At 39.5% G+C, this 12,618-nt stretch overlaps 1 protein-coding gene across 4 annotated transcripts in view; it reads right to left on the bottom strand.

Annotated features, from left to right (window-relative positions):
* Nucleotides 1-12,618, bottom strand: part of LOC113496334 (protein grainyhead) — a 91,511-nt gene that overhangs the window by 2,776 nt on the left and 76,117 nt on the right. For 3 of the 4 annotated variants that reach the window (XM_026875499.1, XM_026875498.1, XM_026875501.1), the window contains 7 exons: nucleotides 8,304-8,415; nucleotides 4,636-4,730; nucleotides 3,272-3,328; nucleotides 2,021-2,119; nucleotides 1,586-1,920; nucleotides 640-838; nucleotides 35-99 (listed from right to left, as the gene is read on the bottom strand). In XM_026875499.1, coding sequence (XP_026731300.1) covers nucleotides 35-99; nucleotides 640-838; nucleotides 1,586-1,920; nucleotides 2,021-2,119; nucleotides 3,272-3,328; nucleotides 4,636-4,730; nucleotides 8,304-8,415 — 962 coding nt within the window. The remainder of the gene's footprint in view (nucleotides 1-34; nucleotides 100-639; nucleotides 839-1,585; nucleotides 1,921-2,020; nucleotides 2,120-3,271; nucleotides 3,329-4,635; nucleotides 4,731-8,303; nucleotides 8,416-12,618) is intronic. The other variant, XM_026875500.1, reaches the window with a different exon arrangement.

The raw sequence follows: 12,618 nt of genomic DNA, 5'->3' as shown, positions 1-12,618 counted from the left end.
TCAAATTTGTCTAAGGCCAATGAAAACCACTTACCCTTTCTTGTTCTTTCGATATAGATTATTAATTGCCGAACTTGAAATTTTGTACTTATTCTCAATCTGAAAATAAGCAAAAAAGAAAAGAGTTACAAATGGGCCTTTCGCCAATTTGAACCGAGACGTCTCGTCTAACGGAACCGAAAGTTCAGTAACCGGTCTAGTGGTTTTGTAGGGACAATACGCGCGAGGACCCGCCGGAGTGGTGCGGCGGCCGGCCGTGCGGATGTTAATTACAACATGCGGTTATGATGATCGTGTGTTTATTAGACAGGTTATAAAGCGTCCAATCGGTTACAGCGGCGAGCGCCGGCCCGGTCGGCGAGCGCACCGGCGCCCGCACACCGACGAAGCGTCTCGATTTCTTGCGTTTATATCGCAGTACAAGTACACAATGATATGTTCATTATGGAACGACGAGAAACCGAGAAAGCCACGGGAACCATCTCGCTAGCTCGTGTTCTATGGTTAGCTAACATCACCAAGGTTATATCGTGCCGGGACACGAGCGGCGCGCACATCGATACGTCACGACGACACTGCGCGTGAGGTATTGAGGTGCACGGCAGGTATAAGACTGTAGTCGGTAGTCAGGCTACTAACCGCGTGCAGCAGGCCCTGCGTGGTGGGCGGCACCACGTGCAGCGCGGTGTACACGTCCTCGGTGTCCTGCCGCACGTACAGCATGACGCGCTCGCTCAGCGGCGGCGTGCTCACGCGCGGCCGCTTGCCCAGCACGCCCTCCAGCTCCAGCGAGTCTTTGCGGTCACTATACGGAGACAGCCCTCCAACCTCCCGATACCTAAAAATAATTAAACATCGATGAGTCCCAGAACAAAATTGTTCCCAAGCAGTATGAAAGCCTGCCAAATCTGCCAATACAGATAATTATAATAGAATACAAATGTGTAATTTCCACGAGGTAATAAATGAGAAATGAACAGTTTCTCACTCAATACTTATACCTACTCAGTTATAATAGCCACAATGTCAACGTAGCATATTCAACAAGTAATAAATAACCCATCAAAAGAATCAATATAAAGCCAATAAAATCCATTTCATTGCGGTCAAGTTAGAGATGCAGCTCATAAAATTTATTAAATAGCTGAACATTGATTTTAGGGGTTAAATATCGATATTTTTAGAGCCCATATCTATATACCTACGTAATTTGAATGACATTCATTAATGTTCATCTATATTCCGATTATCTATTCCACGACTTATTCTGTCCATAAATTAATGTCATTACGCTGTGGACATACATATACATATGAATAGTGTAAGATAATATTTATTAATTGCCTTAGATTATAGACATGTAAGTTGAATAACATATTATTATGTTTTAAGGTTATACCCATTTAAAGACCTACTTGAATTTTTAGATATTAAAATTCATACTATAAAAATAGTACTTTTAGGTGGTCAAATCTAAAAAGATTCAATCTGTGCCTACATGGCAGAGTTGCTGGCTTGATACGACATGTCGATGGAGCTTAAATAGTCAGCTTTAGCGTCGTGGTGTGTTGTAGAATGTACTTACCCTGGCGCGTCGGGGGGGAAGTGGTTGTGGAACTTGAGGGCTGGCGCCTGGGGCTTGGCAGCGTGCAACAGGAAAGGCGAGGCGCCCTTGAGGTGGGCCTCAGCGAGCGCGGAGTCGTCGTGGCCGTAGAAGCCCTGGATGTCCATCCCCGTCAGCTTGTCGATGTCCTCGGCCGGGCTGAACAGCACCGGGGGCTTGCCTAGGTCCGCCATGGAGTAGAACTCGCTGCGTTCTGTTACCGGGTGGTAAATTTCATCCAGTTTCTTTCTATTTGTAGCCGACATTTTTCTTTTAGCTGCTCTCCTTTCTTCATCCCTTGTTTTTCTTTCCGCACCCTTCAATTGAAAAGTAATGCAATTACATTATTGTACGCTGGTTATTGGTTTACATTTTATATGAAACATGATGTATAGTATTTATTGTTTTGCACCTTACCTTATCACAGAAGACTTTGATTTGGCAATAGCCTCTATGATAGACTTGTGTGTCTCGGGGGTCTTCGAACGTGTCAATTTGTATGTGTAGCGGCAAGCCCTGGAAAGAAAGGTAATTGCGTGTGAAAACTGAGCTCAAATATTTGATTTCTAATTGCAAAATGATGCTTATCCAAATCTGTGAATTTTACCCAAATGGGGAGTTAGGAAAAAGGCTAGGTCTAATTGATCAATTAAATAAAGACACAACTCTCACGCTATTCTTGAATGTATATGATATCATATATAGTCATATAAACAAATCGACTATATTTTGAGGCAAACGATTTCACGGTTGAAGTCGCACTTATCTTAGAGTGATAACAAAAAAACAGTTTTAATAAACGTTCATAAGGGATAATTGCGATTAATTTCCGAATAAGGAAAAAATATGCACGTGTCTGAATCGAATCGCGTTAAAACGTCTTAATTGCGTTCGTTCGAGGTCGGTGTTGGTGCGGCGTCACTGCGCATTGGATTGGTTATTGAAAAGCTGATACGGGACTTGTTTTGTATCAAGCGTAGGACGGGCGCGGCTAGAGAGCCACCCTTAGAGTATCTTGCAGGATTATAGACAACTCATTTGCCGTAAGTAAGGCCACACGGTCGGTAGCTAGTTATAAACAAGATGCGGTATCAGTCCTCGTCAATACTGAGTCGTAACCGATTAAGTAAGCGAGTGCGCGGGTGCGGGGCTGCGAGCCGCGCGCCGCCCATGCTCATGCACCGTGGGTATCGGCGCGTCTCCGGTGACAACGCGGTTACCGACCTCACTGCATGTACTCGTATCGGAACATCCATTTACATATTTTCAGTATGGTAACTTTAATTAACATTTTGCAATACAAAAAACATTTAGACAAGTTACTACTGTATCTACTTGTATGCTATTTCCCACGCCCATTTAACTTAATAATACAAAAACGTACAATACGCCAACATATTTGGAAAAATAAAAGACAAGATTAAAACATTTTTACCGATGGGTAAAACGTACCATAGTGAACTACAGTTTTCCTCTACAAGATTCTCAATAGCAATATATAAACCGCTTTATTTATTTTCATCGAGTAGAATCGATTTAAATTTACATATTTGTCTACATTAATAACTACCTACTATTGTAACAGTAGTGATTTATGGAATAATTAATTAAAATTTATATGCCATGAATTTAACTTAAATTTGATTTAAAAAAAATGATGGTACTAACCTTTACTCCTTTTTGACTGCTAAAATCAGTGCTCAGACATTGTACCGCAATGTTGATCTGTAAAAATAACATGAATATAAATAATAAATTAAATTAAAGTTTATATTTAACATAAACAATCCGCACATGTTAGACTATATCTTAAGTACAGAGACTGGCGCCACTAGGCGTCGCAATAGTCGGAGGCAATACACAAGATATTCTTAGAAAAAAATATGCGTAGAAAACTATATTTATAAAAAGTGTAGTCGGTTAAAGGCCTTCAATGAAACTCATTGCGCTATGGGTGTGTGTATGTAAGTCCGGGCTACGCGCACAGTGACACACAGAGCGTCTCTCGCGCCTGCCAGTAGCCGGGAAGGCGGGCCGGCCGCGCGGCCGCTGGACGCCCGCTCATTACTGCGGTCTATGCAAATGACTCTGTTGCGTTTTTACATGCCGCCGACACCGTCACCGATGACTGTCCGTACGCACATTAACTGTCGCAAACAACTTGCATCCGCTACGGAGCAGCGGTGGTTCGCTTACCAACAATAAATAATTATACTGATAACAGACCAGTAGCCGCAACTTCAACTCGAGTAATTTACGGCAATAATAAATCAATGAAAAAAAAACTTGGAATCTGTATGAAACTGTTTTCATACAGAAAGATTAACTTTGAGTTATCAACTTTATGATCAGTCTCAAAATTGTGATTCGATGTAGTAGTCGTTAAACGTTAATTGCTCCCTTGACTAGTATTAGCATACTGTCATAGAATTGAGGCTATTTCACGCGGACTTTTAATTGTTTGATGAATATTTAAAAGGCTATGTACATAACATTATCAATGAAGTATACGTTTTTGTGCCGCTAGTAGTAGATACTGTATAATTTTATGTAAGCAATTAAAAACACAGAGTGTTGTTTATTATTCAACAATTTAATGAGTGTAGATGGTAGAGCTGCGCGCTGCCGGCCGCGCTCCACGCGCTTTTTGTTTCATTTGCCGAAGTCACTCGACCAAATAAGGTTGCAGGACTCTATTTAATTACACTTTAATAAGTGCAGCAAAATCATGATCAGCGTTTTAATTTTGTACGTTCACACAGTCACAATGCGTGGCTAATATATATATCTACATACATGTATATTATATATGAATTTACTTTTAATACGTAGCGCAATTTATATTTACATGGGTGAGCTGAGTCGTCATTTAGCGCTCAGTCGTTATGACAGGAAGACATATTAGCCCATTATCGTTTGTGCATTCATAAAATGAGTTACATGGTAATACGGAATATGCTGATAAGCAAGTAATGTATTAAGGAAACTTCGATCCTCTATTCGGTTATGATATAGCAGAGGGTAGAGCTCACCTTGCCGGCGCTCTCGAGCGGGTTCCAGTAGACGGCGATGGCGTTGTGCGCCACCTCCTCGATGCAGCCGGCCAGCCCGATGCTGTTCTTCGTGTCTGCAACAAAACAATAAATTGTCATTAATCTTGTCTTCAGGTAACTGTACAGTAATGGCGGCGGAGATTTCGATTAAGATATCAACGCACAATACGTCATCGAGGACGGAAATTTATTTGCTGGGCGTGAATAATCATGTGATAGGATCAATTTATTGACGACTGCAGTGTTTCCATTTTTGCCCTTCCTAGATTAAAGTTTATGATCGGCAATTAGCAGCTCTGCATATAAACGCAAACACATTTACTGAAGATATCAATCTTACTCGTACCTACATTATAAGGAAGTTACGCTATATTTAAAACTGTAAAAGACTAGGTATATGTAATTTTACACATATGTATATGGTAGTCCTTAAGGCGCACTTAGTTATATCATGTTTTAAATTTCTATTATTTAATATTATGGATATATATGATATATATATAGTTTAAATTCATATATATATGGATATATATGAATTTAAACCCTTGTTGTAGGCTATTACCCGCTCTGGTGGGTAATAAATACGAACATTGACATTAACTATTATTTTCTAAGTAAATAAATTTATTACTAGGGTTTTGCAAAGTCACTAGTTATTACCGTGTAATGTTGACCCACTACTTAATTATAAATCTATGGTGTAGAGCAGTGACATTTATAGATCGAATAGTCATAATACGTAGGTATTGAATAGGTAATGTAGTATTTGGAGCAGTGCAGCAGTGCAGTGAGGTGCAAGGCGAGTGTTTGCGCGGGTGTCTGTCTGTCGCTGCGCGTGTCCGCGTGTCTGGCGGCGTGCGGAGCGGCGCGTGGGCGGGTGGTTATCGGGCGCGCTCGGGCGATCTGTGCGGGCGCGGGCGACGTCGTCGCTGACGTGTTTATGAGCCGCCGGGGGACGCCGCCCTCCGACAACCTTATTGTTTTAACAGCCTCTTACAAATTTACGAGTCCACGCAACATCCTGCTATGTGCTAATAAATCCGCCTACGCGAGAACTTCCTATGTAAACAGATTTGTTGAAACAAAAGGACTCCAATTTCTGAAGAGTGATGTAATTGAGGTTTTCTAACTAAGAATAGTTCTAACGCTAAGTGAAATTATTGTTGCATAGCAACGCTTGTAGTTTCATTATAATATTGATTTAAATAATCAAATTATAGAAGTTCCAAATTATAGAGTTTTAATATTTATCTTAAGCTTTACAGTGTACATCAATATCCAGACGAATAATCAAGGACGATTTAAAATGTTAATTTTTATCATGAGTCTGTTATGTTATGACTATCGATGTATAAAATTACAAACGGATATTCCTTAATATCGTCAAAACAAAAACTTATTGGAGTTATCCGTGGAATCAGTGAGGCGTGGTATACAAGAAAACTGTCATAAGAAATAAGTGTGGAGGCAAAGAAGCTGTGCTGAACGTGGACACGCGATATACGAAGACACGTAGGTAATCGGAGAAGGCATTGTGCGGGCGCGCAGTGCGTTGCGACCCCCGCCACCCCTCGCCCCGCCGCGCTTTCACACGCCTGCGCACAGGTGTCCGGTGTCGCCCTTGACGCGGCTTCCAAGTTCGACGCATACATTCATGGTGCACTACCACAATCTACCCTTAATGCAGGTCATAACTGCTTACGACACCTATTAAGAAACCGTACTTTATTCTCATAGCTTCTGATAACAAACTCCGTGTGACACGAGGGTTGCCACTGCGATATTTGTTCTTCTAATTAAGATGTTGAATAACAGTTTTTAAATATATTCACTTATACATGAACAGGTAAATCCTTATTTGCATTATAATTATTTTCGTATAAATATGTTTTTCAACACGATCAGTTTTTATAGACTGGTAGAGGCACTGTGTAGAGTCTACGTTAAAGTAATTTAGCTACCTACGAAATAGTTAAATAGTTTTGAATAATCACACTAAAATCCTATTAAGGAACAACTTCCTGTTTACAGTTTAATAATTTAGTAACTCTGTTGCTGCTAAAACTTATAGCGACTAACGAAACCTGAGACTATAAAGCAATAAAACTAAAAACAAATACATGAACTTTGAGAGATAAAATACAAAATTCCTTTGTGTTTAGACATTAATTCATTCTATGTAATAACGTCAACAAATGAAAAAATAAAACTTAACTAACATCGAGATAAGCTAAAAAACCTTGACATTAAACTTGGCTCGACCGCGCGAATTAATGGCTTCCATGTTTTTATTTTCCTTGAGATTTAATTTATAGGCAGTGCTTGTGGCCGCGGCGTCACTCATTACAAATGCTACAGGCCTCACTTAAGTAATGTTAGAATGTGTAAAGTGTCATATATCAGCGCTGTTTACTTCGAGTCGAGCGATTAATAAGTAAGCGTTGATGACGTAACTCCCTAACTAATCGGTTAAGGTATATCTATAAAATGAGTTATGTTTGCATACCTTTGATTCATTTTGTAATTTACCGACATTTATTTTGAAAACAATATTTCATATTTATTTAACCCACTCTAATTTAATAGGTAGATACCTAATAATATTTCCAACCAAGAGTTTATAATTGCCATACAAAAAATGTATCAAAACAAAGTAGTGAGCACGTTTCCTAAGCTAGAGCGGGGCAGCAAGAGTTGCGCGAGCGCAAGACGAGGCCCATCGCGCAATTAACATGCTAATGAGCGCGCTCCCCGATATCATCGCTGTAATTATGTCCGCGCGCGACTATATTGTAAAATTGCTTATATTTCCTATCCTTTTTGTGGACATTCGACACGCGTAGCCTAATGTAGCTAAACTGTACATATCTGTATACGTTTAAAACCATAAACCGACGATATAGGCAGGTGTTTCTACGGTGTCGTTGGATATAAGAGATTTCTCACGAATTTTAACGATTTCCTGTTACTCGGTCTTATAGAGCTCATCGTGTCAGATATCTTTATTACATAGTTTCATTTGCCTGTGTCGGGGAAACTCACATTTAGTTTTATATCTATAATCTGGATAATGTCGGAATGTGTCATTACAAGTAGCGTAATATAATATAAAGCTCAGAGCAGGGTGTCGCGCGTCGGGCGCGTCGGGCGCGGTGCGGCTAGGCGGCCGCGGCGCCAGAGGTGTTTATTTTTAGTCTCCGCGATTGATAGGTTCTCCGGTCGGTGTGGGCCGCGGCCGTCCTGCGCGTTATTTATGCAAATGTCCTAACGAGATATAATGGTGGTGCGGCGGGTGCGCGGGTGCGTCTCCGCGGTATCTGCCCGCAGCACGGTAATTAGGTCCTGCGTGCCGAGCGGGCGCCTGCCGCCGCCGCGCCGCCCGCCGCCCGCCGCCGCACGCAACCTCTCCGCCATGTTTCTGTGTCGCCTCGAGCACGACTCTGTTTTTGCACAGCTATCGTGTCTTAAACTCTTGTATGCGCTACTATCCAGTGTATACTTAGCAAAAACTTCACAGTCATTGTGTTTCAAATTATCATCTTAGTTAAATAATTACATAAACAGTCACTCATCACAACTCACGCAAGATTAATTCCGCCGGTGATTATAGTATGATATTGCTCATCTAAAAACTATAAAGTACTTACCGGCATCTAGTATCCTTTGTTTAACGGAGTGCTGCCTACCGTGCCAGAACTGCCATGCTTTGATTTCATCTTCAGGAGACTTTTCTTCCCTGAACATTAACATTACTACGCTCTGAAACAAATAGAAAAATTAAGGTTACAGATATATAAATTGGTCTCAAAGTTACAACATAAATCGAATAGTGTTTAAATAAGTAGTTATGCACTGTAAATAAGACGGCATATAAATTAGCACGGAGGGTGGTCATTAGAAACACCTGACATCGAGCTGCTATGCCTCTACTTTATTTATTGCCAACTTTTAATGGCGAAAGTACAGACGAAGCGCCGTAAGCATTTCGCGAATACGCAAAACGCGATTACCGGCGTGCATTTCTTAGCGATTACGTTAAACGAGTGCGATTACGTCGTTACGGCGGGCATCTTAATTTCATACGCATTTAATGTTCTCAAAAGTAACGTGAAACCTTTCGACCGTTTCCGTTTCAATGAAAAAGTTAAATATGCTGTTAAGACGATTTCTATCGACGCGTTAGAAAATGAAGTGAAAAAGAAGTGGTTTGCGCGAGGCGTGGTACCGACCGTGCCTTATAGGGCTAACGACGAGAAAGCACCTCCGATCGTCGCCGCGGATTGATGGATCGGCGCGGCGAGACATCATGCCCAACCGCGCCTGCTCCTTCTTTCCTCCTTATTCTAAAACGAACGCCCCCTTAACATTTGTATTAAACAACACATTATACTACAGTGACGGGAAGATCTAACAAAACTGTTGTAATTTGAGTGTAAAAACTAGTTACCAGGTGAAAAATAAATGTAAATGAATTTCATCGATTGGCTACTGTGTAGTCTGTAAATAATTGACGCACCCTTCCTGTCGGTCAGTTACAGCGCTTAAAGAAGTGACTCTATAACCGTCCGTAGCTCAAATAACTATTTACAACTTAACTGTGACTTCAACGTTATTATCGGATCATGAATATGCATAGGAAAAGATAAGCTAAATGAGATGAAGTATTCGGCGTCTGCATACGGCAATTACGCTTGGATTGCAATTAAATACAGCAAGGACCCTCGGTTACAGTGTTGGCTAGGGGTAATAAAAACACTATTTTACTGTAAATCGATGAATTTACGAGTAATTTGTGTCGGCGAATAGTTCAGCGAGTCTATAAGCGGGACACGGGCTTTCTCCGCAGATCGGGCGCGCGACGCGTAAACCCAACGGAACCGTGCATACTAATAGATAGCCCATGTATAAAATTGTAACGGTTAACACCGCCTCTACTAACCGTCTCATCGCTTATAATAAATAAATATATACATTTACTACTTTATTATAATTTCCCGCGCCCATAAGCATTTCACGAAATGTTAGCAGTTAACCTAATATCACCGCGAGGCGACAGTAATACCCAAACAGCAGTTAAATTATATCCATGTTTCAAATTTTACATTTTATTGAACTATTCCATTTTTATTGTTCTCTGTTGCCGGTGTATTTATTTGCTGTAGATAATCGCTGACTTAACTGCCCAGTTTTGTTTATTGTATTGGAACTAATGATTCATAAACACTTGCTAACTAATTTAGAGTCTAACTGGTAACGGTTTACGTAATTTAGTGCCTATTTTCTGGTTGCAATTGGTACTGAACAATGTTGCCTATTGTTGCATGACAAAGATACATTGTAATAACTGGCAATCATAATTGTTTGACTTACCGCACAATTTATCAGAGACAGGCTTTATTTTGATTTCATTAACGACTTTAATTTGACATTATGTACAAGTTTCTGGAGCTCATTGCGAAATAACAACAAGTATTGTATTAAGATTTAACTAATCGCTGCTTGTATGTTAATTTACTGTATTTAAGAATTTCCGTGGGATTGGAATGTAGAGATATGTTACACGGTACACAATAAGATAACTTGCATTTATTTATTTTGAATTAAATGTTCACAATCGTGTACGAGAACACGTTGTTATTGTATTTAGTAAAATTCTTTTATATACCTTTCAATATTTTAGGTTTTCACACTTTTTATTTTAACTCTACATTTTCTACTATTATTCATGCCCTAGAATTGATTATGATTGTGGGGGAGACAAAAAAAATATAAACCTACCTTTTATATTATATTGTGTCAATAAGTTTTAATATCGTTTATCAAGGTTCAACACACTTTAAGTATTACTGTTTTAATGATGACAATTAATTTCTATGGGTTAGGTAATAAAAAGCTGGATGCTTAACCTTTTCAGTAAGTGTTAAGCGAAAGTACCTATTTCTGTTTTAATTATAAAATCCCATTTTATGGAATTTCTAATGCAAACGATTACAACACCTATAGCTAGTAATTTTTGAGAAATGCTTCTTGGGTTTTTGATTGGCATTTAGACAAATGGTTAAATGTGGAATGTGATTTTATTAAAATGGTACTTTCTTTACTTCCTTCTTCGAGGTACGATCTCCTGTGTTTTAGATCATTGCGTGGGCGCAACACGCTTGTTTCACTCGTTAATTGGATTTTTAATACGGAATGACAGCTCCGTATACTGTCGAAGTCGTAGCTGTACTACATATTGATTATACTATATGTATCGCAAGATAAGATGTCCAAAATTAGGTGAACATTATTTGAGTGATGTTTAAAATGATAGTGGGATAGTAGTAGTAGTTAGTTAGTAGTAGAGTGGGATTACATAAAAAAAATATTTTTATTTATTTCTTAAAGATTTTTTAAAGAATTTTCTCTGAACACCAGGTGTAATTATTATTTTCATGTTACTTTTAAACCGTTAATTATTGTTTGCAATCTTTAAGTTGATCGATTCAGAGTATCGCACTAAGATAATGATGTAGTATTACCGTTTATTTGTATGTAAAGCATCGTGCAGTTTCACAAGAGCGTCTACGGTTTTGGCTTCGTGGACCAGTTATTTCCAACTTTTCGGACCGTCAATTAATTAATCGAGTGTATCGACATTCGACCCGATTTCAGGAGCGCGGTTGACAATCTGAGTTATCTGATTAAGCACGCTTTCTCTCGCGGCGTGTGTCACACACGCCCGGGGACTGTAGTGCCCATGTGTCGCTCGCCGATGCGATTACGCTCCGACAACCACTCTGCATTCATTTCGTCATTCTATTTGAATAAATAACCGATTGCATATTTATAACACATAGAAATACGCAACGTACCTATATAAAATTTACATGATATGACAGCTCTTGGACATTAAACATAAAGACTTACGCTTTTTCTTTAAATATCAGTTTTTTTTATTTTAATTTGCACAATAACATTTATTTTTGTGTAGACCTAAGATCGAACGTTAAGAAATATGGCTTGGTAAAGTAGGTAATTTGAGCTTGTCCAAAATTTATGGGCACTTATAAAAAGCATGAATGTTTCAATAAATACTAAAGCCAGCGATCGCTTCTAGCAAGACGGCGACCATAGCTAATGATAGTGGACGCAAACATTATACTAGCGGTCGTTGAAGTATGATAGTATATAAACACACACTTGATTAATTGGATAGGATGTTGATAAAATCCATATAAATTGTCTAGCGGTCACAACAGGACGTTTCGAAACTTAGCACGAATCTATTGTAGGTATAACAGTAATTGAAGTCTAATTGTAGACGTTTTGGTTAAACTACGAGTTCTCCCTATAAATTGAATGATTTATTTCAATAATATACTGTTCATCTTATGAAACCACAATGGTACCCAGCCGCGTGGCACAGAGATAAATGATCTAATTAAGTATAGCGCCCGAACATGTATTCACTTTATTTCTATATCGATGTCTATATCTCATTGATGCCGTTACTGTTGTCAGTAAGTCTACAAGACGTACATTACAAACAGTGAGTGAGTGAGTGGGTACACACCTGTCTTATTGTTACTACCCATAAATTGTAAGTTAATAGCATCGTTAATGTAACAATTACTTCAGATTCAATCTTGAGTTACGTATAGTGAACGCACCAGTAGCGCACATCTCTAATCAGCGGAACGTTGTGTCATGTCCATCACGTGCAGCATATTCGTTATGACGCATCATCCGTTAAATAATGTAAACGCGCATTCGATAGGTAAATTGGAGTGGGTGTGTAATCATGCAGAAAACACGAGTCAGGGAGTAGTGGGCTTTTTGCTCGTCACAACTGCTTCCTCGTTAGGCAGCGGGCCGGGCGCGGCGCCCATCCATCAGCTCCTATCTATTTTATGACAATTATTTATGTTCACTGCGTGGCAAAACTATTTCGCTCACCGTTGAGCTTTATCGATAGCGCAG

This window comes from Trichoplusia ni, chromosome 8 (genome assembly GCF_003590095.1).
Source record: "Trichoplusia ni isolate ovarian cell line Hi5 chromosome 8, tn1, whole genome shotgun sequence".
NCBI classification, from domain to species: Eukaryota; Metazoa; Arthropoda; class Insecta; order Lepidoptera; family Noctuidae; genus Trichoplusia; species Trichoplusia ni.
Note: the sequence above shows the minus strand (reverse complement) of the source record. Positions and strands in the feature narration are given on the sequence as shown.